This window comes from Calidris pugnax, unplaced genomic scaffold (genome assembly GCF_001431845.1).
Source record: "Calidris pugnax isolate Ruff unplaced genomic scaffold, ASM143184v1 scaffold109, whole genome shotgun sequence".
In the NCBI taxonomy this organism is placed as follows: domain Eukaryota; kingdom Metazoa; phylum Chordata; class Aves; order Charadriiformes; family Scolopacidae; genus Calidris; species Calidris pugnax.
In genome coordinates this window covers 911,835-939,636 of record NW_015090844.1, presented here as the reverse complement: position 1 = coordinate 939,636, position 27,802 = coordinate 911,835, and the positions used below count along the sequence as shown (strand labels likewise).

Here is a 27,802-nt window from a genome sequence, read left to right as displayed (position 1 = left end):
AAAAATTGTACTCAAATTTTTTATTAGCTCAAAACAGTTTACATTCTACAATGAGATTGTGATACACAATAAAACCCATGTGCCAGGAACCCTTTTTATGTAGTACAAACTGAAGGGAACCATTCTACCAGCGCATCAGAAGTTTCCAAAAATAAAAGTCTAGCGACAAGTGATGCAAGCATGAGGCAGGAATACTAAACAGCATGCAATGCTTTAAAAGGTTACAAAGCCTACATTACTTTACAAAAAATTCACAAACTATACTGAGGCATCCAAAACCTATTTTTAATCTTGCAAGTGTAAAGTCCGAACACTTTAGAACTATTTCAAATGCTGCTAACGCTTTGGATACTTTCTTGTATTTCAGAGCCAGATCCTACAGTATCAGTTCCAAGGCGGTTTACAGACTGTAGTCTACTTTGGTCTCCTCTTGCTCCATCATTGGGAATTGCTGTTTCATTTGCTCTAGGGATGTATTTCTTCGAGGAACAATTTTTGCTTTTTTCACCAGAAGCATCACTGGATATTCTGCTACCATTACTTTTAATATGTACACTGGAATCAGAAAATGAATGAAGACTGGTAGTGAAATGCCTTGCTGAGTGATGTCCTTTTGCGTGCTCATTTTGTTTGACTCTCCTCTCAGAGAATGATGGACTACTATTTCGAGGCTTATCCTCTTTATTTTGATTAATTGCTTGAGCTTCATCTTCCCTCCATGAGCCTAGCTGGCACTGTTGCCCAGCAGTCTGGAGTTCTTGTATTTCTCTAAGAGCAGAGAAGGCATTATTCACAACCATCTGGGACTGAAACGTGCCAGGAAGAGAGACTTGGATGTCCCCAGCTCTGTTCTGAAACAAGAGATTCCAGTGAAGATACTGATGCAACTACAGAAAAAAAAAATCCAGTCCTGCAACTGCTGTATTCTAAAATCTGCATAGCAAAGTAAACTCTTTACATAACACAGAAAAGATTCACACAACATTTACTACCTTTCAAAGCAAGCAAGTTTCACAAGATTGCTAGGGTGATAATGACACTGAGTAGGCACATTACAGTTTCACACCCAGCCTGAACTTTGTACTACAGAAATGCGTCAGTTAATACTGAAGCTGCCAAAGCCTAATGGTGTCTCTCGTTCTGAAATGCCTGCAACTCATTACGTTTGATCACAGTGGTGTGGTCGCAATAGTCTATCCCACAATACCTCGCTGCCGCAAGAATCCAAACTAACCAATACTAGGAAATAAGTGTGAGTGGTATAACTGTTAGTTGAAGCTTTTTGTAATCATCCTTTGCCACGTATACTTAAACACCTTAAGTTCAGGCTTCTAAATGTAGCTCAATTAGAAAAACAATGATTCAAACAAACTGCATGAACAAGTTAGTGTCACAGTGAGAAAAGTCCGTCAGCTGAAAACACTGTGGCAAGCCAAACGATAACAAATGTCAAAGAACCTATAATGAGAATTGCTCTATTGCTCTGAATAATTTCAGAAAATTCAAACTACAAAACTGGCAATTGCTTTTCACACCATTGAAAAAAAAAAAAAACCAACACTTTTTACCATCATGTTTTAGAAGCTCATGGTGTTCTTGAAGAATTTGGAACACTTAATGGGGAAGATATTGGGTATAAGAAACATACTGGAACACAGGATAATTCCTAATAATTCCTAGCAGGACAGTTTTATCCAAGCTGGACAAGGCAGTAGGCTGCCAGAATCTAAATTTTTAATTGCCTTAAAAACTTAAGCCTGGTCTTTTTTTTTTTTTTTTTTTTTTTTTTTTTTTTTTTTTTTTTTTTTTTTTTTTTTTTTTTTTTTTTTTTTTTCAGGGAACTTGAGTCTCACTTGAAAAATCCAGAAGCATTTCAATTTATTGACTTCAGAGCAGAACTAAAACCTTATGTTGTTAATAATGCGAATTTGTAGTTGTTTGAAATTCATGGCATGGCCCACAGAGAAATCTGACAGGACTGGACATACACACTGCAATTACTTAAAAGAGAATTCATGCTTTTCAATAGGCATATTGTACTACCCTCTACTATAAGACTAAGTTTTTTTAAACCAATATACATCATTATTAAATGTTTCTAAAAAACTGAGTCATGGTATTTTTCCATTTTTAATGGATGCATACCACTAATGTTATACAACATAAAACAACATAATTACCATCAATACTTCCTATAGTACATTACAAAATACTATGGTTACTGTTCCAAATGGTAGTAATTTAAAAAGCTTACATTAATCATTGAATTACTATGATCTGTATAAATACAGCTACAGCAAAAGACCGTACAAATAACTTCCTGGATCATTTGGCAATCATTACTTTCAGTCAGAGGGGGATAACAGCTGAAAAATACATTAAATAGCATCAAGTACATTGCCACTAGCATTCCCTCCATAGACTTACTTTGCTATTCTGGATATGTTCTTGTCTTTCTTCTTCAAAAGACTTCTCCTTTAGCACGTTAGCAGGCTTACTGACAGTAGAATTCATTTGTGGACGGCCCAAAAGACCAAAATCTGACTGGTCTATCCCAGCTAATACAGCAAGTTGTCCAAGTCTGCAAAATAAAGTTTAATAGAAAATGACACAAAAAATCCTTAGCCTGTGAAAGACCTAAACATTCAAAACCAGAAGAAACAAAATCTGTTTGAAGCTTTAAAGACAGTTTTTCCATTATTTTCTGAAAAGCCCAAAATAGCTTTATAAAGATGAAAACAGGTAGCTAATGATATTTTGCCATCTTTGCACAAATTAGCCTGCAGGTTCAAAACTGTCAGTCTTCACTCAGCGTTGCGAGACAAAGAATGAAGTTCTCCCAGTTAGCATTGATCTCAGAGCCGGATGCTGGCAAGCAGATTCCCTGCCAGGCAGAACAGAGTAAAACCCTGTCAGTCAAGCAGAAGATTGGTGCACATCTCCCAAACTAGCATAATCTGTAACAGGCAAATCCAATTAAATGCTTCACAAATACAGTCATGGTGTTTCACCTGCCAGCTTACAAGTTGGCCAAACCTATCACTTGGGTGTTTTAAGCCTCAATAAGAAGTGCGAAGTTGCAGCCATCAATTGATCACACAACATATTATATATAGAAGCTTATTGAGAAGAGCAGTCTTGGGGATTGGGATTCTCTGTTTTTCAGAGCGGCACCCTATTACCATGAATAGATGCAGGGCCCATCTGAAAATATTTGGGTTTTTATGTTATGTAAAAGCATTTTTCTCCTCTAAAGTTTTAAATTCATTCTTAAAGTAATGGCAGCTCTACCAATTGATTGGCACAAAATTAGAATAGTCTCCGGGTAAACTTTACATTAAGTTATGTTATTCCACTTCGGAGAGGGATGGAAGCAGGAGACAGGGAGGGTAAATAAAATCTTTTGTGGTCTTCTCTGAAAACGCAGAGTAGACTACGATATATCTTCATTTCATTCCTTCATTCTCCTGGATGAGATTGCCATGCCTGGCTACATAAGCTTTACAAAACAGGTTTGAGAACTTAAGCTGAAATTCTTTGACAAATCACAAGGACGAACCATCCTCTGAGAAACTGAAGGTACAGTGGTAGAGCCTTACAACAAACTTTCATGAATACTCTCTAAAATATTTCAAGTAATAATAAATAATCCAGAATTTAAGTACAGAGGCCAGATACATCTATCTAGATTTATATACTTCAATTAGTAAGAGGGGGCCCAAGGCAACAGGATGCTTTGTGAAGCCAGTTCAACTGCATTTTGAGCCTTTCATATCATGGGAATGCTAAAAGCCATAGGTGATGCAATAAAGACTTGGAAACATGCTTTAATAGAAGCTTTCTTCTCCTTTGGAATGGGCTTCTTGAAAGCCTTTCCCAAAGCCAGATATATTAATTCAAAAAGCTGAACAGTGCTTGGACCATGTTTTTCCCACTGAAGAAAGACTGAACAGTAGGTACACAGTTAATTTCTCTTCCTTTGTTCTTTGCAAGTACAGTCCTAGAGATCTGTGGGGAGAAGGCAGCATATTTCATTGGGAGGATAATTTCGGAAAGAGAGAGATCTCAACAGAAACAGTAAGACTTAAGTAAATTGATAACATACCCAGCATCTTTAAGGAGGTCTAAAAAAGCATGAAACTTTTGGAAAGAGCTCTCAATGCTGCCTAGAACACCTTCGTCTTCCAAAATCATGTTGGTTACTGACTGTGCATGAAGAACGTCAGAGAGGGAAGTATTTATATTCCTTAACCTTGCATTTTCAATTTCCAGCTATGGGGGTGGGGGAAAAAAAAAAAAAAAAAAAAAAAAAAAAAAAAAAAAAAAAAAAAAGACATATTCAGGGCACTGTTACATTGAGGTTGGTGCAGGTTTGTTTATCCACAGCTGCAATTCTATGCTACCACAGTGAAATTGCTGCAGGCACTCAAAAGAGAACAAAAAAACTATAGATGTTTGTAGCGCACTGTAGCTATTAAACTAGCATCAAAATGAACAATTTTAGAGATCACTGCTACTTAGTTTATCCCTTCTCCTGAGACAAGGTGCTAGGCCAAGCAGTCTAGCATGACAGAGAAAGATTTCTCGCAGTGGGTATTTAGCCTAAAAACCATTTAAGTATTCAAACAACAGATATTCAGCAGAGCCAACTGGTGCACTTGACATTACAGGAGGATGGGGATGGTGGCACCAGAGGACTACAATGAACTTTGTAGAGTATACACTCCTTTGTGGATATACGCTCCCTCTACTGTGGAGCACCACTTCTTCCTCAAGTTCCAAAGGTACCACCACTTTCATTCCACTCCAGATCACATCCCAGAACCAAATGCATTCATTTACACCATCTTACACCCAACTCAATTACAAGAAATTCTACTTATTGATGCAAAAGGATCTTTTTGGTCTAGGTCAGCAACAATGGACGGAGGGGAAATGGACCTCACATTTTAACTGTGACAAGTCACTAGTTTGGTTTCATTGTAATGCAAAACTGCACTTCACAACAACAGATGGCTACGGCCAACATGCTGTGCAGAAAACCATCTGACATTTTTATTTCCAGCAGAAACAAAACTTAAAAATCAAAGGGACAGAATAAGGCAAATTAAACAGTTGCAACAAAGAGCTTTTCAGTGCAAGTCATCATAAAGAACATGGGAGACCTCAAAGAACTACCCATCTGCTGCAAACTGCAAACAGATTTAATCACTTTCTCAAGAAAAGCAAACATGAGGATGCCCCAGATCATAAGTAATACACCAAATGAATGAAACGCATTTAAAGAGTAGCTTGACCCAGAGTTCAAGGCTCTGGAATAGTATCAGTAGAACAAACACACATTACCTAACACAAATTTCGTCATTGCCCTGAGGCTAGTAAATGATCCATGTGACTTTGAACTGAAATTCTGGAAGCTATCACATTAGAGGTCACTGATAATTACTCCTAATTTAAGCAAGTGGATAGTTTGACTGGTGCCTCCTTTAAAAGTAAAGATGATTAATAGTTAAGTATCATTACCTCCATTATCCGTTCCTCAGCCTTTATTCTGGCTCTTTGTTCTTCCTTTAATTTTTCCATGCATTCTTCCAGCTCCAACTATCATAACACAGATAAACCATCATGAAATTTATCACAAAATGTCAGATCAACATGCAATATTATACAAATACTCAACACGTCCCATTAACAACTAGCACATGGCATTCCAAGCAATAACATATCTTCTACAAAAATACGTGTCAGAAGTCTACTGGTACATAACTCTAGGATGCAAAAAATTAGCACAGGAAAGTGGAAATAAGGGTGATGGACTTAACAGATTTGTAATATACCAATAGATAACACAAGATTATAACACAAGTCTCTTGGGCCTATGACACTACCATCAGGAATGTATGTTCTTCTCTACTTCCCTCTTCTTCCCCTTTGTCTTTCCAAACCTCATTTTTAACTAGATACATCTACCTCATCAAAAACACAAATTAGGCTCTAAAAAAAAACCTTAGTAGCCATAACCAGATTTTCAAAATGTATTTTTCATCCAGGATTTTATTCTGTATTGCAGTAGTAAGAGAACAAAATTATGAACCAGAAGAACTGTACTCTTTCCAATTGTTTTCACTTGGTTCTTCAACAGAAAAAGTTTTTCACAATCCCAAGCTGTTTGAGTGAGTAAAAGAGCTTAGTGCTGAATTAACAACAACAAAACCAAACCTAAACATCTAACAAAACCCAAACATCTAGTCTTATTCATCAAATCCTACACTTGTATTTTAACTTTTAGTTCTAAGTAGTGAATTTCTCAGCTTCTGTGAATAGCAGTCAGGATTTGATAAGCAAACACCACATTTTCTCATAAGATAGCAGTGCATTATCATCTTTAGTTACAGCACCTGAAATGGAAGAACAAATAGGAATTCTTTTCTTGCATGCCTTAACAGAGTCTTCTGGTTTCTAAAGGTGAAAACGGTAAAAATTATCAAGCTGCTCTATTTATTAGGGGGTAACCCATATGAATTAACCATATGAATTAACAGTGTACAAAGAGTCTTCATTTCTCTATACAACTTGTATACAGGCACATATATGTAACACTGCTAACACTGTAAAAAGCAGGATACTGCTTTTTGTACACACCTCATCAATCAGTTCTACAAAGGAGCAAAGATCCAAATAGTACTGAAATCCTTTGTTTACTGTCAAAATCTTATTCAAGAGCCTATTACTGCACTTCATACAAGCAATAAGCTGAGAAGACTGGTGTGCAACAGAATGCATAGTAAAAATATTCCTACAAATACAAAGACGTCCTAGCAGGTCCTGTATGATGTGAGGGACTTTTGCATCTGATACAAAGATGCAGGTTGTAAAATATTCTAGATATAGCTGTCACAGTGACAACCACTCTGAGTGAAGATTATAGGTCTGTCACTACTGTCTAATGAAGTCCACACCTAAAATCCTTAGACTAGCATCAACCAAGGTAAAGCAAGTTATATCTTTATTATCTGAACACACCAGAAAGACTCTCAGAGGTCAGAGGGTATAGAAAAAACACATTTTAAAGACAATATTCAGGAAAAGATTTAACAGTATGTCACTACCATGATGTAACAAAATCACCACCAGTCATGGGGTAAGGGGAGATATCTCTAAGGAGAGCCCTCAACAAATACCACAATCTCACTGCAAGCTACCTCAGAAGGTGTGGAAATAAAAGGAGCTAGAAATTATTTTACAGATACAGAAGCATAGCACAGAAAGTAGCAACCATCATATTCTACATTCACAACTTGACACGCAAGCTTAAATCCTGTAACCTACCTTTGAAGATCAGTCACAGGTATCACAGACTTTAAGAATTCTTACAGTTCCATTTTTAGTGTGTATGCATGTATGTATGTATTTTAAAATTTCTAGACTGTAGGATTTTTTGGCAAGCAACTCTACTGTAGGAGCCTTAGATCTATACCATTTTTGTTGTGCACAGATTTTAGACAATTCTAAAGGTGATAGCACCGATCTTTTTCTTGAAATTGCTGGTTTGTATTTTAAAAGGGCAAAGCCTTAGCAAATAGTTACATTATCAAGATTTTTTAAACAGAAATTTTGAGGTTTTAAGGTTTTGTATAAATGATTTATTACACTGTAGATGTTCACAACATTTCACTGAATTTCACTGACTGACTTCACGAAAAAGCAAACACCTGACAAACACTGCAGCCACATCTCCTTATAAGCAGTATCAGAAGCCTACATTTAAAGGAGGATGCCTTGCACCTGTGCAAACATACTCATCACCATTAAATTACATGTATGCTTTATTATTTTATTTGCTTTTGTGAAATTCATTAACTTACACAATCCTCTAGTCTTCATGCAGAAAAAAAAAAAAATATCATTAAAACACAACAGAAAGCTAAACGTTCATCCAAGCTACAAGGCTGAGCCTTCTAGTAGTGTAGACCAGATAGAGCACTGACAGCCTTTAAGATGAAGCTGAATAGCAAATACATCTGTAGCCCTCAGAACTACCATATGCACTATGACTACTCAACACTCAACAGAGGTGTAAAATTGAAGTTTAAACACCAAAAATATAAAAAAAACCCAAAACTGTAGTAACTAATGAGGAATGTTTTTCTACTTGATTACACTGTTGTTCTAATTTTTTTTAAAAGTTACAGTGCAACCTCTACTTCTACATAAATCACATAGTACTAATGTGCAGAAACAGCTACCATTTAAATCCTTAGTTAAAATCTGGGAGTTTCCCCAACTACATTCTTCATCAGAAGCAATTCTGACAATTCTGATTTCCTCTCAAGGAAGGAAAGAATATTTGTAACTTTTTATTTTTCATTTTAGTGGAAATTAAGCTTTTCATTAGCCAAAGGATTTTTTTAAAAACAAAAACACAGCGAATATTGTTTCGCTAAGCAGTACATTTAAAGCCCCCTTTTGAGCAGAAGGATGCAGAGAAGTTCTCAAGGACTTGCCTGCTTAAGTGAAAGCCTGGTCATTTAGTCACATCAAAGGATGTTTGGGGACGACTTTCTTGGCACAGTGGCAGTTTAAGGCGTTCACAGTTCTTATTGTTTATTCTCACTCTGCAATCCTATCATGTTCTAGCACAGCTGAATGTCCCATTTCACTGAAAGGCTGTGCAAAGGTCTGCTACAGCCAAATACACCAGATTACTTTTCAGCTAGCTCAGTTCCTCGAGTCAGCTTCCCAAGCAGCTCTGCAGTAAGAGCTGTTTAATGATAGTACCTAAGCCCAATTAACGCAGATACAAACGATCCTACACTTCCCCTCTCATATTATCAGCCAGAGACTTCTGTCACTCCAGTTCTGGAAGGCACTACATAAGCCAATGTGAGTCACTATGATGGCTGAAAGCTAACATGGAAAAGTATCACATAATCACAGACCAGTTCAGGTTGGAAGTGATCTCTGGAGGTCATCCAGTACAACCCCCTGCTCAAGCAAGGCTGCCTACAATAAGCTGCCCAGGACCATGGCTAGGTGTTTTTTTAATCTCTCTTAAGAAGGGAGACTCCACAACTTCTCTAGGCAACCTGTGTCAATGCTCAATCACCCTCATAGTGAAAAAGTGTTTCTGATGCTCAGGAGGAACCTCCTGTGTTTCAGCTTGTGCCCATTGCCTCTCATCCTGTCACTGGGCACCAGAGAAAAAAGCCTTTGCACCCTCCCTTCTGTATCCACATGCATTAACATGATCCCTTCTCTGCTCCAGGTTGAACAGTCTCAGCTCTCCCAGCCCCTCCTCGTAGGATAGATGCTACAGTCCCTTAGCCATCCTTGTGGCTCTTTGTTGGACTCTCTCCAGTATGCCCAAGTATCAGCTGTACTAGTGAGACCAGAACCAGATCCAGCACTCCAGGTGTGGTCTCACCAGCACTGCATACAGGGGAAGGATCAATCACCTCCCTCCACCTGCTGTCAACATCTCCTAATGCAGCCCAGGAGACTATTCACTGCCTTTGCTGCAAGGGCACATTGCTCGCTCATGTTCAACTCGGTGTCCACCTTGACCCCCAAGGCCCTTTCTGCAACATTGCTTTCCGGATGGCCTGCCCTCAGCATATATTGGTGTATGGGGTTTTCCTTCCCAGGTGCAGGACTTGCACTTCTTGTTGAACAACATGAGTTTTCTCCACATTAGCAAGTTGAATCAACTTGCCTTATGATCAGATAAACATGAAAAAATACTTAAGAGAGACTTTGACTGAAGCTAGAAATGGAAAAGCACAAAGGGACAGAGGAAAAATAGACTTCACAATTGAATGGTGACAAGTTGTTAGGTTGGTTCTGCCATAATGTGAAACTGTGCTTTGCATCAACAGAACAAAAAAAGGTAAGCGAGGCACAGAAACAGACCGAGACTGCTTAAACAGTGCTGTCAGATATGCAACATAGAAGTATTTTGGTTTTCAAATTCAGAAAGTCAGGAAAATCTGGACCTTTACAAGCACAGGAAATTTAGAACCACTTTTGGGGTAGGTTTCTAACATTTGTAGTTTTACTTCCCAGGAAGATGAACTTAATCACAAATTACCCCTTCTTTGCAGTTGCTCTCTATGTAATACTACAGGTAACACTGACAACATGGGTCGATGTAACAACCCTTTCCCAAAGCACAGAACGCTCCCTGCTTCTGCAGCGTGTCCTGAAAGGAACATTCCTCTCCAAACACCAAGCGTAAATACATCAAGTGTTTCCTGAAAGCACCCTACTTGCTGCATAGAAGTGCATGGAATTCCATGATTCTAGGCACAATGTTTCTGATGAAAGCATCGAGGCCACTGCACAGCACAACATCAAGGTATTACACACAGAGAGTAATGTGGAATCACCTACAGAGAAGAAAGCAGCTATATAACTTTAAGCCCAGCAACATGTGAAAACCTTGAAAATCTTTCCAAACAAAAGTGCTACAGAGAAAAAAGGCAGGCCTAAAGAAAAAGTATGCATCAACTGAAAAAAAGGGCAGTCAGTTTATTTATGCAGTATTTGTACAGTCCTTTTGCCTTCCACAGTAACTCTAAGCCACTCTAACTCTCCCATTACATAAAGATATGCAACAAGTTAAGTTTCAGCTTCACTTTGCCTACATAAAGACAGCTGTATGTTCTTAATATTTATATAAATGAACAATTCATTCACCCAGAGCAATGCTCCATACCAACCGCCACCAAAAACAGAGTGACTATAGGTTTTACTTGTAGCAGTATGCATTTGGCAGCAGTGCAGATTCTCCAAACAAAATTCAAATCCTAACACTTAAGGACCAACCCAGTTATTTTGCCTGAGGGTGTTACTTTGTAATAGTGCTAGATTACCTTAGCAATGTTACTGAGCAACTGAAACAGACCCTTTGTTTTCCTTTCCTTTTATAAGAACCACCCCTGTCAACACATTTGCAGCAAGTCAGTCTTGCAACTGTCTTGCTAGTTTTTCAGAACTAACAAATAAGTAGAGGGAATAACAAAAAGCAAAAGAAAACAGTTCGTTACCAAGCTCAACTATAAAATAGAGCTTAAACACACTTTCAGTTATTTTCTTTTATTTTTACACAACAATCATTACAGTATTTTAGCTCTCGGAAACAACGCCAAATTACATTTGTAAAGAAAATACTTGGAAGGAAATACTACAGCCAGTAATGTCAACCAAAAGATTTGTGAACCATGATTCAAGACTAGAACAGAGAAATTGCACATATTGAAGCCGTGTGTATATTAAGTGAAGTTCTTTCTTCTTCTGGCCCTGATTTGACACATCTTCATTAGAACTATTCAGAGACTAGAAATCCAGTGCATATTTGACATACATATTTTGGAATGGAAGCAAGTGTCACATAATGCAGGATAATTAAAAGTTATTCAGAAATCCTGCTCCATGACTGGTTATTAGTTTAACCATAATTTTCTGAATAAAACATGGTTTAATTGATACAATTTGCCTTTATGGAGTTCAAGGCACAGAACATGCTTCTTACCTGTAATTGTTGATACTTTGTTACATTAATCTTATCTAACGATTTTGCCAAATCGGGATGATGGATAACATCACCTAAATCTTCTGTGTCTTCAGTTTCAGATGTAGAAGTGCTTTCTACTGTCACTTTCACAGGCATACCTGTCTAATTACATGAGAAAACACACCCACTCGCAGCATTATACTATGCAATAGAAATTCAAAGATTAAACAGTACCAAAAACTTAATTTAAATGCAGTCATTTCCCAGAGTCCCTTACAATGCATATGTATTGCCTAGCTATGCGATTTTGAAATAAACAATTAAGAAAAAAAAAATAAATCACATCTGTGCATAATACCTGGTACACGTGGCAACGATTTGGTGGCAGTGGGAGCCGCTTCCAGCCGACCCACAGCAAGACAGGGCTGGGCCTCACAGCCACGGGAAAGGCCTATTTCAGAAAGGGTGAAAAACTGCAGATAGGCAGAAGAGGAGGGAAGCAAAAGAGTGAGAAAGAGCAGAGGGAACCCCAGGCTCGGGGAAGGAGGAGGGGGACACCCACGCCCCAGCCCAGGGCAGACCCATGCCAGAGCAGAGGAGTGGGCTGCAGAAGGACAGCCTGTGCCAGAGCAGGTTTTCCCCAAGGGAAAAGCCACACCAGAGCAAGGGGTAAGTGTGCTGGTTTCAGCAACCATCAGGCCCTGCTGTGAGCCAATTTAATTCATAATTACACGCTAACACACTTCTCCAGCTTTTCTCTGGTGGGTGGGGTTGGGGGGGTTAGGGGGAGATGGACATGAGATGTAGAGAAAAAGGAAGAAAGAGAGGATTTTTTTTTCCCCCCTGCTGGTATGTTTACTGTAGCAGTTCAAAGATGGGTGCAAACAAGCATGTAGTCCAAAAGCAAAAGGAGGACAGAGAAGAAGAGGGAAGCAGAACATTTCAGAGAAAAACACTGTAAGTTATCCTTATTGCCTGTGGAGGAATTGTGCCTATAATCCAACCCATCTTGCTTATAAGGCTGAGAAACAAAAAGACAGTGGTACAAAAATGGGAGTAAAGTAAGTATCAGAGAAGTTTCAGCCAAATGCTGATGTAAACTATTATTTTGCATTTCTGTGAAGGTGAAACTTAAAAAGTGTGTCCCAGTCTTAACTTTTAGAAAATAAGACTCTGTTGAGAACACTCGACCCTTTTTCAGGCATTCATCTACCAAATAAACCATCATATGAGAGAGAAAGTACCTGAATCTTCACTGGTAAATCTTCAGTACTATCCACTGGCCCCCCTCTAAAGTTAGAAAAAAAACACTTGAGAAAAGTCGTTTTGTAAGGACACCATTGCTATTTCCATTTCCGAACACAGGATCAGGTGAAGCAGCAAGAGTAAAATCAGTATCAAACACTGCACTATATACCCTTAACATTCATTACATTCTCACTTTATCCTACTAGTACTCCAGATTAATCATAAATTAAAGCAACATTACTGGATGCTAACATTAATATGTTTAATAGGCATCTTACTTAGCTAATTACTATAAGAATTTGGTGTTCAGCATTTTGAAAAACAAGTTTAATAAAAACAGTTATGATAGAGCATTAAGTATTTTGTTGTTTAAATATTTATATAGCCTCCATTTTGAGAGGCTATGGTCTAGGGAATACCTTAAGAAAAAAAATACAAAACAAAAATTGTTTCAAAAGGGAGCATGATAATATTATGGCTTCCAAGTATAACAATTTTTTTTTTATTTTACTTTATGGGGCTTAGATGATCACAATAATCACACTGGCATTGGGCAAGACAGGGCAGAAAGAAGAAACAAAAAAAATACCTAGGCACCTTGAATTGCATGCCAAATCAACTATACTAGAAGCTTACAAAACTAAATTGCATCTTCAGCTATAAGTCTGATAAATCATTACTAAAGAGAACAAGCAAACAAGGTGCGTTTGGTAGTGGGGTTGTTTTTTTTCAACATCTGAATATTCCTATGGCCATCAAATTATATCTTTTTTGTATGTTTTAAAAACTTACTGGAATAAAATTTATGTAACATCCTCAAAATTTATATAAACAGAAAAAATTATGGATGCAATATGAAATTCTGTGTGCAACTTTCAAATATGTATTTTTAAAAAATAACACTTCTCTATACTATATTTATCATTCAGGTTTTATGCTTTAATGTTTTCCCTCATACTATGAAAACCTCACCTGCATCTCTTTGCACGTTCTGCAGTCCGCCAAGGAAGGAAGCCTTTTGTGCCTGGTGGTAGTGGTTTTGGTGAGTAACTATCTTTCACAGACGTATTTTTTTTCCCAGGGCTTACAGACTTTTTAGACGGTAATCCTGTATTGAACAGCAAAAGGTGGAAAATAGAGAATTCATTATACGTAGTTATTTAGATATAAATTCACGGCTTACTGTTCATAAGTAAAATCTCCTATGTAATAAAAGGGACTGTAGGAAATCTATTTTTTAGCTTACTTTTGCTAAAGTGTTCAAAAGTTTTATTTTGCTTCTCAAAAAGAGACAACTGCTTGCAATTATAAGCTGGTATACTTAGCTGCTATGTTACATTGATGTAAGAAAGACATACTATTATTCAAAAAAGGAAGCAAAGTTTTATAGCTAAAGACATTTGTTCACGTTACTAATTTCAGATAGCTAACTCCACTGTCTCAAGTAGGAGCTCAGACAGCCCACAGCCCATAGGGCTATCTATGTGCTTCAAACTGCCCTCTAGTGGCTTCAGTAGGAAGAACGTTCGTTTAGTAACTGGCAAAACGCTCGAAGCTCAAGCCGGTACCCATGGTGATCGCTGCTACACAACAACAGCAGTACCTTCACCGAGAGGAATAATGATGAAAAGTCGTGTTTGCTCGTCCAGTTTTTTGTCGTTGTTTAAATCATACACTAGCACTCAAAGTAGATTCAGAATAAATACCTAGTGTGGATGATCACTCTACGCCAACTTCTGTACAAGTCAGAAACTAACAAGCCTAGAAAACTGTTCACTTAGTATTTAAACTAGTGAGAACTCAGGTTATTGTTTCTTCAAGATCAATAAAGCAAGTAATTTTCTAATGATACATAAGTGCATAACTTATGGGATTCCAAATTTCAGGTCATTCTCAACCAGTACACAGACAGAGTAATCTTCACCTCCTGACTCCCTCCCTCTCTTTAAAAAAACCCCACAAACAAACCAAAAACAACCACAACTATATTTAAGTCAGGCATTTTCTTCTTCCATTAACTCTGATCAACCACAGTCTATTTGCACAAAGACTTCAATTTGATTTATGCTTACCCCTCTACTTCCAGATAACTGGAGCAAAGACAGCCAAATGTACTACAGTGAAATTTTTAGTAACTTACTGCAAAATATTTAGCGTGTTGCAGCTATCAGTACTTAATTAAAAATATTCAAGATACTTATGTTATTTTAAACATGCTATTTATAATAGGTTTATATGAAGTTAAAAAAAAAAAATAATAATCTTAGAACATTTTGTACATCAGTAAAAAAAACGCATGCTTGTTTGTCCTGGCAGAGGACAGTCTGCTACAGAAAGGTTACAACATTACTTGCTACCGCCAGGCTTCCTAGAAGTGAAAGTTTGTGAAGAGGATGTACTCAGAATAAATACATGCAATGCTTCCACATACTTAAGTCAGCATATCCTACCATTTTTCCAGCGACCATTTTTCCACCAAAGATCAAGTTACCTGCAGAAACCACTGATGGTAGAAGACACATTACTGAATTAAGAAAAAATGGAATTTTTTTTTGAAGACAAGTATTCTGTGGAACACTGATATTTAGACACATTGTGTATTTTATAATTAAAGCTCTCAAACAGTGAAATAGTATTTTGTAGACAAAATTTACCATAGTCAGAGAAAATAAAGACAGCATTACCAATACGAATAGTAGCTTTTCCTTTTCGACCACTTCCTAGGACAATAGTTCTTTTCCTTGGTCTAGTTTTCAAAGCATCCTTGGAAGATGGAGATGTCAGCCACTTATACTGAAGAATTTTTTTAAAGAAAGACAAATTTTTTTAGTAACTGATATTTAAAGACATGCTAATTTAAGATTAGAGGGTGTTTTTGTCAGATATATAGAGAACACTGCTAGTTACAGAAAGCTTAATAACAAACTGTAAAATTAAGGAAAAACAAAAAGCCCACAAAGCCCCAATTCAAACACAGATTCAATGCGAGTCCGAGTGCTACATTACCAGAAAGTGTTCCCAGAACACCACTATATCCCATCCAATATTTCCTTTCTCCTGTGCAAAACACTTCTCCTTTTATAGTAAAAAAAAATGGCATCAACCCTATAAAAAGGAAACTCTGGCTTTTGTTTTTCATTCTCAGAAAGCCGGCTTGCTAGGAATGACTGGCTCAGGCCAAAGTTCTCCAGAGTAATAAAAGCTTTTCTAATATGATTTTCATTACCAATAAAGCTAGTATTTTTAAAAATAAAAATTTTAATTTTCACTGCCTGTAATGAAAAATTCATCCTTGGACAGTAAAAGCCTCCTACCTAAAATTAAGACATAGTGATAATCAAAGGCAATTCCTGTAATTCGTTTCCTTGCATCAACAACTCTATTCTTAAAGGTTCCCCTTTAGCAATAAAAGTTTTATTATTCCAGGCAGATATTCTTATTTTTCAGTATGCATCAAGCTATAGTTAGTATGAAGCCTAGTGTTGAAGCAGCTGTCAAAGAAAATGCCGTTGGCACTAACGCAAAGCTTATCTCAGATGGCCCTAAAGCCCACATCAGTGTACTAGGAACAGTATACCAAACTTATTCCCACCTAATGCACAGAGAAGATTAAAATGCCATTACTGTGCTCAAACTAACCAAGTTTAGCCCAAGTTTATCATTGGCAAGAAAAGCTTTAAAAAAAACAAAAAAAAACCCACAAAAAAACCCACACAACAATAAAACAACCTTAGCACTCAAATAATCCTTGTAAAAGTTTTGCTGAGTATACAGCTGGATCTAGTCTCTGAGATAAGAGAACTGTTCATTTCAAACAAAAAAAACCACCACAGAGTAAAATAAAATTTCACTTCTTAAGTAAACTTCTCAGAGCAAGAGTATCTTCATTTTGGTTTATAACACGTATAAAAAAAAATAGGTTAAATCTAAAGTTCATTTAGCCCAGTAGCCTGCCTCTTGTCTAGGTGCCTGCCGCTGTTGTACAACATCTAAATATAAAGACAGCAGACATATTAAGACAGAGTTTAAAAATGACTAAGTCCTTGAGCTGAGACTATGAAGGCAACTTGTTTTATAAGCACCTTCAGTGGATTTTAAGTTATTCAGTCTCTCTCAGATTCTACCCAAACTTTCACCACCACTTAGGTGGTGGTGAAACCTTAACCTACAATCCACTATAACTACACAGTGCTGACCGGAGTAATACAACTTTCCTCTGTTCTAGCTGCCCACCAAATTTAAAGGCATCAATTAGCAGTAGGCAGCTCTTGCAAACTCGAAAACCCAACCCAAAAGGCAAGCACCTCCATACTATTGAAAAGCAAAGAGAAAGAGCCAGTTATTACACAGAACAGGATGGGAGGGCTGCTGTGACTGACACCCAGTAAGCAAGTGGTGACAGTTCATTACAGGCTATCCGTGGCAGCCAAGACGTGACCTTTTGTAGTTGTGATGGTTAATTATTACGAGGCCATTCAAAAGCCCACCAAACCTCTCTTCGTACAGCAACACAGCAGCATTTTCTGCATAAGCAAAACCATGGAGTTGACACAACAGGTGCCATGGTGAGTTGGTACAGAATGCAGCTCTGCCAGCTCTCAGATACATAAAAACACTTTGCTGAGTTTTACTCATGGCAGCTACGACAGTTAGCTTTTGGTAGGACAAAAAGCTGAAACCAGAGGCAGAAGAAACTGGAGGCAGAACTAAGGATGATCATCCATGCAACTCTTTAGTTATCTATCTGTGGGTGAGATATAGTACGAGTTAGATCACTTGCTGCAAGAGTAACCAATATATTAATTTCACACAGAAAATTACATCTTACACCTTGTGTTCAAGAAGCCTTTAGACATAGGCTAAACATAGTCCAATCTATTCTTCATTTTCTATCAATATGAAATCCAGACCTCCAGCAACTAAAATAGGTAAAAGAAACAAAAAATCCCTACTAAATTAAATACTTTCAGAGATAGATACCCATGTTTTCTCCACTACAAAAAACGTACCAGCACACTTTTAAAGCCTCAAAGGTTTGGAGGCAGTACACAGATGATAAAAGGAAACAATCTAGATGCTGACTATGTTCTGTCTCTCAATCTTAAGTCACAACAAACAAACATTGCTTCTTTAAATTTGTGAACTTAGTCTATAATGGATCCTCTGTTAAAAAAAAAAATCATAGAAAATCTGAAAAATAAGTGAAATTTTTGTATTCAGCAAAACCCTGTTAAAAAACTAATTAGTGTTATTTGCATAAAGAATTTAAAGTATGTCATTAGGACTCTCACAAATACACTGGAATTATTTCTGCTTGTGTTACCTTTTTTAATCATACAGCTGAATTGTCTATTAACAGAATGAAGAAGCAGTGCTTGCAGTTCTTTCTGCAGCAGAGCTTAATGACCAACTGTCTGTCTTCATTAACACCTCTGACAATTTACTAATATATTCCCTGAGTTTTGAATCCTAAAAAAAAAAAAACCAAACCAAAACAAGAAAACCCACAAAACAACACGCCACCAACACCCACATACAACAAAACAAAACCCCACATTGCTAACTTTCAATATAGAGCACATCAAGACACTACCTCAAAGAAATTCAACTGGTTTTCCCTTCATAATATTCAGACTTCTGTAACTGAGCTCAAAACCAATCGTAAATCCCAGATTAGGGTAGTAAATGTTTCAGTATCAAAAGAATATCAACCTCAACATTAAATGTTTGCATTCATCTTGCTAAACAGGTGGATTATCCCTTTCTGAGTGTCCGCACAGTTCCCATGATAAATATACAACAACCTACTCCCAGAGCTTATGAAAAAATGGTCCCAGACTGCTTTTATTAGTGGAAGAAGCAAAGTTAGTTAGCAAACTGGCAGTCAGTCCTTTTTCATGCCTATTATTAAAGAGATATGAAGAATTACTAGCTTCACCACTAAGACTTAAGATATTGTACTGCCTGGATAAATACAAAACAAATGCCTTTAGTGATCTTGCAGTATATGGGAGATTTCCCAGACAGCTGCTTGTTTTCATAGTTCAGCTTTCCAATCATCTTGAGCATCTCCAGGTAGATGCTATTTTCACGTGATCCCTGCAACATTTTGAAAGTGTTGATTGCATCTGCCAAGGAAAAACAGTACTCTACTCTTTCACAACTTTTAAGCCTTTTCAAAACAAAAAGACCAGTAAGTTCTAGAACAAGAACTGGGATTGCTGCAGCTCTGTGAAAACAACAAAAGCACACTCAGATATTTGCTGTCTCCTCTGGGAACTGAATACGATTTCTGTGTTATAAACAAAAGACTCAATATTTAAACAGTATATCTAATCATAAATGGTCCAGATATTCAGTTTATGCACATTACTGTAAACTCACTGTGGACTATTAGATAAAAATAGCAGGTACTGTACTTTAGCTAAACTAGTTTCTTAGATAGTTAGCATTGGAAAGGATAGTCTTGAGTAACTTAAAAAAGTCTTAACTCTGTAAATTATTGACAAAAAATAAATTTCAAAATAAATTGTTTTAAAATTTAAGTTGTTATTTTCTTTACTTTCTAATGAAAAGTTATTATTACTATGTTAACAATACAAGTCTTAGAAAGCCTTCAGGCAGTTCAGCAGCAATATTTGCTTAACATTCTACATAATGCTTAAGTACACACACAGTTCCATTTTTCTTTCCATTAAATGGATATCCTGGTTTTATTATACATTGCATCTAAATTACATAAGAAATCATGCAAAATGCCAAATACAATATCATGTTGTTGCTAGTGTTTTTAGTTTTTCCCTTCATAGTGGTTTTTTGTTTGTTTTTTAAACTGCTTAAGAGTCAAACTTCCATTTATAACTAGAATAGCTATTTTAGATTTATTCTGAACAAAGTTCTCCTTAAAAAAAAAAAATAAAAATGCAATGGCAGATACTAAGAAAACCCCAAACAGTCCAAAATGCCTAACACATACCTCCAAATTGGCACCATTTCCATTCATAACAACTCTTTCAATAATGTTTTTCATCATAACGTGATCTAGAATGAATTAAGATATCTTATTAAGAATTTCCTGTATGAGGCAAGTATTTACACAAACAGATCATTGAATAAGCAGTACACAATACCTACCCTGCTCCCTTCCCCCATTTTAACAATGGTTAGCAAAATACTGTTGCAGGTGTTTTCCATAAAAATTTCCTTAAAAACTTTTCCCCGTGAATTACTGGGGGAAAAAACAACAACAACAAACAAACTACAGCCACAAAGATGACGAAGGTAGATAGATACAAATACGTACCAATTAATGGATTTTTTCTTATGTCAAGTACCACTAATGTGGTATTAGTTTGAAGAGCATCTAATAATGACCTTGCTCCTTCACTGGATATTCCACACTGCTGCAAATCAAGTGCTGAAATGTTTAAGGAGGTAAAAAAAATAATGTTCAGTGTTGTAACCTGTAGTCAATATCTAACAGAACTAATCCACACCTACTGAAAACCTCCATTTCATAGAACATGAAGCATCAGAAAAGACGACATAGCAATAACAGTCATATGTAAAACCAAGAATATTACTTTCAGAGAAGAAAGCTGGACATTTAAATCAGTATTATAGATCAACATAAAGAAATATCTGCTAAACAACTGCAAAGGATGGAATATAAAAACAGTGATGGTTAAGTCACTGTTCTTGACAATTCCTAGTAGCCTAATATTCCCAGGCACCATTAAATTCAATTGCCCATGGTAACATCAGATGTATAAACTCACAACTTAGATTTAAAAGTCTGAGCCAATGCTTCTACAAGTTCATTGCTTGCATACATCAATAAGATACGTGGTTACCATGAAATAGCACTATCAGGGTTTGTCATTTATTTCATGTTGTACATGTTGCACAGTACCACAGACTGGTTGATGTTGGAAGAGACCTCTGTAGGTCATCTTGCTGAATCACCCCTGCTCAAGCAGGATCACTTAAAGCCAGTTGCCCCATGCCATGTCCAGACAGCTCTTAAACACCTCCAAGGATGAAGACTCTACAATCACTGTGGGCAACCTGTGTCTGTGTTTGGTCACCCTCACTGTAAGAAAGTGTCTTCTGATGTTCAGGAGGAACCTCCAGTCTGTTTGCCCTGTCGCCGGGCACCACTGGAAAGAACTGGCTCCACCATCCTTAAACCCTCTTTTCAGATACACCTTGCAAAGACCCACCCTGAGCCTTCTACTCTCCAGGCTATACAGTCTCAGCTTCCTCAGCATTTCCTGAAAGAGGAACTCCTGAGAGTTGCTCTAGTCCCTTCATCATCTTAGTGGCCCTTTGTTGGGCTCTCACCAGTAGCTCCAGCTCTCTCCTGTACAGGGAAGCCTAGGCGTGGCCTCACCAGTGCTGAGTAGAGGGGAAGAATCACCTCCCTCAACCTGCTTGCAAGTCTTTGCCTAATGCAGCCCAGGATAACATTAGCCTTCTTTGTCACAAAGGCACTTGGGCTGGCTTATGGTCAGCTTGCTGTTCACAAGGACCTTCAGGACTCTTCCTGCAAAGCTACTTTCCAGCCACACAGCGCCCAGCATGTTCTGGTGTGTGGAATTATTCATGCCCAGGTGCAGGACTTTGCAATTCCTTTTGTTTAATTTCATGAGATTCTCGTCAGCCCATTTCTTAAGCCTGTTGTCCCTCTGGACAGCGGCACGCCCCCACCTTCCCAGGGATCCAGGCAAGGCTGACTGGCCTATAGTTTCCTAGGTCCTTCTTCCCAGCCTTCCTGAAGGTAAGAGTGACATTTGCTGTCTTCCAGTCCTCAGGCATCCTTCCCAATCACAACAATCCTTCAAAGATTATTGAGAGCGGCCTCTAAATGACAGCAGCCAGCACTTGTGGAGACATCCCATCAAGGCCTATGGACTTCTGTATGTCCAGGTTGCTTAAGTATTCTCTACTCTGATCCTCTTGCATTAGTTTACATGTTATCTGTACACCTGGGTCAAACTATAAAACAATTTCAACAGGTAAGTATATGATTCCAGAATGCTATGACTTACACCACCAACATTAGACATTTTGCACAGATATACTGTAGAAAAAATTACTTCTTGAAAATTCTAGAGGACAATACTAAATGACACAATAGTATTCAGACACTTTGACAATTCAAAAGAGGAAGAGAAATTTAAATTTCTTTTGAAAAAAGATTACTCTTTCCTAGTTAAATAGTTATTTACTCTTCTGGTTCCATTTGTTATAACTGACAATTTTAAGTTTTCTGCTTGCCTCTACTGTATCTTAAGAGTCAGTATTTCACAATACCTTTTAGCCAAAGGTCCTCTGCTAGACAGTCTGCAAAGGCACTTGCTCCTCTATCTCCCACAAGCATGTTGCAGTTGAAAGTAATCCGCCTCAGGCCAGTCATATATTCCAGGTCAGGTCTCCTGTAACGTAGGCTTTCAGCCCAGGCTTCACCATGTCTTTTCATTGCCTGGTGCTTTGCAAACAAAGACACTGTTACCAAGTGCAAAGGCAAAGCCATTATTGATTACAAGACGACCACCGGTTATCTTTCTGACTGATGTTTAATGGCTTGAGTGCTGGTATGACAAACACAGTTATAACATTTCTGAGTTCAAGAAATACATGTCATTCTTAAACATTACAATTAAGTCATGTTCGTTCTGATTATCCAGTTTGCAATGCAAATTATTGAACATGGCTACAAAACATCTTATTACCTTATTTTGGCATCTTATTCAATGCATCTTGAATAGGAAATACACACTAGGAAATTATGTGCTTTCATGTAAAGCAATGTTAACATTAATTAGAATATTGTACTTGTCACAAGCTTACTAATCAGTAGCTTCTAAACTGTAAACTCAATTATTCTTACCCGTTGCTTAAGCGTATTTAAGACATTTTTCAAAATTTGTGACAATGAAAGAAGCACTCCCCAAAACAGGTGTCAGGCATTCGTAGCCTTAATTGCCATTTAAATAAAATACATTAGTCTGAACTGTTATGTGTTTAACTGATGTTTACTAAGAAACACCATATTTAAATCCCACATCAAGCTACTTTTGGCATACAAAGTCACAAATTTCAGAAGGGCTATTCACATACTTAACTTCAGTGTTCACATAGGCTGCTCACAAAGTGCTTTGAAAGTAGATTTAGAGCTTGGAAGTGAAAGAAAAAAAACCCCAAGCATACTTAAATTCTTGTGAACATTTGATTCTAGAAAAGGTGTTTAAATTACCTTTAAGACATTTGCTACATGTTCTGCCCCTCGCCATGTGAGGCTACATCCTGTGAAGTTTACATATCTGATAGTAGCTGAATTCTTTACGCTCTGACAGATTGCTGAAGAAAACAAAAGCATGCATGTTATCTACCGCACACCACAGCCAGATTATCAGAACACACTTTTCAACTGCCAAATTAGGAGGCTGAATCAGCTTTAACAGGCAAAAGCCTTGACAAAGAACTAGTGTTGAAATACAAAGTATATTTTAAATATATATAATCTTAGAACGCTTTAAATATATCTAGCACAAGTAACGACTATCTGACCATGCTAGAACATATTTAATTTCAGTTTACTTCTATAAACATGAACAAATCAAGGAAGAGTTAGCCTCAAACGCATATTATGACTGTTGTTTTAAATAAGAGTATAAATATATCATTATAACTGAGCGTGGCTATTCACTTGCATCAAGTGAAGAAATTCAAGTCTTTAAATGTTGTTAACTCATGTACAATAAAGATTGTTATTGTAATCACTATAGACCAATTTGAAACAGGAATGGAAATACTGAAAAAATTTCTTACCTATTTAAAGGACTAAAAAAAGAGAGAAGTATATTTAGACACTTTCAATTCTGAACTTACTTTCTAATCCTCCATCTCCAATTGGACAGTGGGCCAAAGAGACACTCTCCAGAGATGCAGCTGCGGCCAAGCCCTTCAGAATAAAAATGTTTGTTCACTGGCTTGAAAAGCAAAAATACAAACTGAAAAAAGACCCAGTCACCCAAACTGCTCAGAACTCTTTGTACTCCCTACAAGAAACTCTAGGGGTTTCAGAGGAAGGTTAAAACAAGCAAACCTTAAAGCTTAGTTTTAGCAGGTTCATTTCTTCAGCACAGGAGAAGCTTTAGACTATAGGCAACAAGTAGCAACCTCCATCCCTAGAAGCCACTCACAAGCAAACTGGAGAGTGTTCCAACGCATCTCAAAGGCCCGTTTTTATCTTAGTGTCCCACAACTTTCCTTCTGTCATGCACATGCACGGTAGTTTCGGTCATAAGCACGTTATACACCCCAAACACATGGCAGAAACATTGCTAAGAACTTTCTAGTAAGCCTTGATGAATCTGGGCAAGGAAAGGTTATGTCATTTTGACAGGTTCAGCAAGACTAGGTTATACTAAATGTCTCAGTGGAATCATTCATATGGTAGACAACACAGATATCTTAGAAGGGGAACATCCTTGTACATGATAAATATTTATAAAATTTATTTGCTACTTCTCTACGTTCTAAGGATATTTTCCATTTATTTGTATACTAATATATTCTCACCTTTGTTAAAAGTATTAGATCTCTCTCCCTCAGAAGCAAACCCTGCAGTTCTAAATTTTTTAGTACATCTGATATACTGAGACAGCCTTTGACAGCTTTGCATAGTTGGCCAGTCAAGTCTTTTGATCGAATTGCTGGAATTCTCCTTCTAAAGTAAGTTTTATATCTTTCAACACCTAGTAAACAACAGAAATTACACATCAGTAAAATCCAGTCCCTATTGACTTAAAAGCAATCATAATCACACCTTGCTTTTTTTCTGCTTTTGTTAAATAGAAATAATTCCTTAGGTATTATCATTCCTCCCCCATGTACTCAATCAGACAAAAGATTTGTGCAACAAATTCTAACATGCATACATCAACATACTTATCTTTTAGAGCTGTCACTACAAACCTGATTCTCCAAGACCCTGTTGATGAAAACTTCTTATTCCAATAGAAGTCAGAGTCTTATTATGCCTGATAGCATTCAGAAGCGGTACCAAATCAGCAGCTTTGATTCTATCTACAATTAGATCAAGAGCACTCTGAGCCAGGTTAGCCTTCACAGCTTTCAGTGGGACAGAGCCTTGAAGAGCACATAGATGTTCATAATGCGAGTAGAAATCCAGCAAGCACTGTCTTCTTATTTTGACTGACTCAATCATTTTTTTTATGAGATAAATGTCTCTCTAAAATAAGGGAGGGGAAAAAAAAAAGACATTAACATGCAATGTTATAATTGATTTTGCAACAATCTCAACTCAACATGCACACCCAAAACATGAATATGTTCATGCATATTGTATTACATGTCTTTGACATGGCAGCTGACAGTCATGTCTTGTGATGCTCACTACCTGTGTAAGTACAGCTGAATAAATAAGGGGGTAGGGAAAAAAAAACAACAAACCCTGCATTTTTATTCTCCCACACAAATAGGTATATTCAAAACACAAAAGGCCTAATGTTCAAGCACTAACTGCTGTAAAGCTCTTGTTTTCCTCTTAAAATTTAATTTCGTAGTGCAAGGGTCTGCAGAATCCTGAAAGCCTTGGACACTCCCTGACCCAACATCAAGGGATACAAATGACTATTCCATAAACAACTAGTTGGGAGCTTCTCTGCTACTTCAATCAAAAGCCTAAATTTTCATCATACAGAAATAATGTGTTTTCCTAAACATTTTTGCTATTGCATACCTTATGTACTTATCTTAGTAAATTTAAGAAAGCACTTTTCAGGCTTAAGTCTTTCCTACACCTTAGTACCCATATAGCAAAACTAGAACTCCCAACTCGAATCTCTAAATTCTGCTCTGACACACCTATTAAGAGTAATTCATTCCACAGCGTCAATGGGAATAACTGTCAGTATATTTAGAGGACCCATTTATTTATCTATTTATCTACTACTCAAGACAGCATTAAGTATCCCACATGGGATATCAAACAATCTTCACATTGCAAACATCTTTTCATATTGTAAAGACTAGAAAGCTTCAGCTGATCATCTGAAACACTGATGTCAACATGGGACAAGAATTATTGGATATGTACAAGCATGTGAAGACAGTCATTTGTAAGAATACAACTTGGAAAAAAAATAATCACATTATTAGTAATTGGATGACTGAAACGATAGTAACAGGAATAGAAACTCAAATAATAGTTCCTCTATGCAGGAGTATTTATGCAGTAATGACACTTCAGCTCCAGGAAGTGACCATCAATTGTAAAGCACCACTGACTCCAGGTGACGTATCAATGTACAACATACTAGCCTTTTATCCCCAGAGCTTAGCAATATTCTTTCACGGTGGGTTTCATTACAACACCTGAACACCACACCTCTAACTGAAGTAAAGAAAGGAGCTCCTGGCCCTAGCACTGAAGTTTAACCCACTTGCAGGTAGAAAACTAATCAGACCCACAATAACTTTCAACTGAGAAACAACTATGTAAACTAGAACTCTTCTGCATGGAAGTTAGTGCATCTGTCACAACCCTAGGATATCTTGAGTGGCTCTGAGCATGTATACAGGGGAAAATTATTTACTATCTCTCTCAATAGAGAGAGGTGTTGGTCAACTGTTGGCTGAACATGAGCCAGCAGTGTGCCCAGGTGGCCAAGAAGGCCAATGGTATCCTGGCCTGTACCAGGAACAGCGTGGCAAGTAGGACCCAAGAGGTGATCGTCCCCCTGTACTGGGCACTGGTGAGGCCTCACCTCGAGTACTGTGTCCAGTTTTGGGCCCCCTACCACAAAAAAGACACTGAGGTGCTGGAGCAGGTCCAGAGAAGGGCAACGGAGCTGGTGAGGGGTCTGGAGAGTAAGTCTTAGGAGGAGAGGCTGAGGGAGCTGGGGTTGTTCAGTCTGGAGAAGAGGAGGCTGAGGGGAGACCTTATCGCGCTCTACAACTACCTGAAGGCGGGGTGTAGAGAAGCAGGGACTGGTCTCTTCTCCTAAGTCACAGTGATAGGACAAGAGGAAATGGCCTCAAGTTGCACCAGGGGAGGTTTAGATTGGATATTAGGAATAATTTCTTCATGGAAAGCATTATCTAGCACTGGAATAGGCTGCCCAGGGAAGCAGTTGAGGCACCATCCCTGGAGGTGTTCAAAAGATGGGTAGACATGGTCCTCAGGAATACGGTTTAGTGATTTTTTTAATTGCTTATTTCTTATTTATTTTTTGACAGAGTTAGGTTGACAGTTGGACTAGATGATCTTTAAGGTCCCTTCCAACCTAGACGATTCTATGATTCTATGAATACAGAAGCAAGAAGACACCAGGTAATAGTAACCACTGACAAATTAAAGGGTTGTGTTTGGTTTGGTTTTTTTTTTTAAAAAAAAAGGAAACAAAAAACGTAGAAAACCCGGAAAATCCAGTTCCCATGCTAAGAGTTTTTAGGAAGCTGTTAAGCTTATAGCGGTTCAGCAAACAGGAGGCACCTAAACCCCGCGCCAGAGCCCTGGGCCCGGCGGGGGAAGCCTGGCAACCAGCTCTCCCTCGGCTGATGCACTTCGCTAAGCACGGCCTGCCCGGGCCGAAACACATCTGACTTGACCCGCAGGGCCACCGCATGGGAGTTTGTACCGCAGCACCCGCAAACAAACAACTCCGGTTACGATCGGGGTAAACCAAGGCTTTTTATCTTTCACCCCGTCAATCCCGCCACCGACCCGGGGAACCACGTCGGGGCCCCGCTTCCCCAACAAAGCACACCGCTGCGCCGCCGTGAACCGGGGGCTGCGCCGCCCGCCATCACCCACGGGGGTAGAGAGGAGGGACAGGAGCGGCGACCGTAGCTCCCCCCGCCCCGGCCGGTCCCACCCTCCCAGGAGAGGCCTCAGCCCGCCCCCGCCCGCTCCTCCACCACCGCGACGGAGCTACCCGCCTTCTCCCCGGGCCCGCTGGCCACCGCCAGCTCTTACGGCAGCCGCCGCCTCCGCGCCGTCTCCCCCGCCGC

At 38.2% G+C, this 27,802-nt stretch overlaps 1 protein-coding gene across 2 annotated transcripts; it reads right to left on the bottom strand.

Moving 5' to 3' along the window:
• Nucleotides 1-5: 5 nt before the first annotated feature.
• On the bottom strand, nucleotides 6-27,798 carry CEP78 (centrosomal protein 78kDa). 2 transcript variants are annotated; one of them, XM_014942661.1, is made up of 17 exons: nucleotides 27,768-27,798; nucleotides 24,743-25,019; nucleotides 24,347-24,522; nucleotides 23,654-23,726; nucleotides 23,019-23,122; nucleotides 22,076-22,250; nucleotides 20,064-20,177; nucleotides 19,737-19,801; nucleotides 15,445-15,553; nucleotides 13,733-13,868; nucleotides 12,757-12,802; nucleotides 11,871-11,963; nucleotides 11,531-11,674; nucleotides 5,524-5,601; nucleotides 4,106-4,272; nucleotides 2,428-2,581; nucleotides 6-851 (listed from the first exon to the last, which is right to left on the bottom strand). In XM_014942661.1, the coding sequence occupies exons 2-17, from the start codon at nucleotides 24,993-24,995 to the stop codon at nucleotides 327-329; spliced, it is 2,412 nt and encodes an 803-aa protein (XP_014798147.1). In that variant the 5' UTR covers nucleotides 24,996-25,019; nucleotides 27,768-27,798; the 3' UTR covers nucleotides 6-326. The 2 variants fall into 2 exon arrangements, with proteins under 2 accessions (XP_014798147.1, XP_014798148.1); XM_014942662.1 differs by lacking the exon at nucleotides 11,871-11,963.
• Between the last annotated feature and the right edge of the window lie 4 nt (nucleotides 27,799-27,802).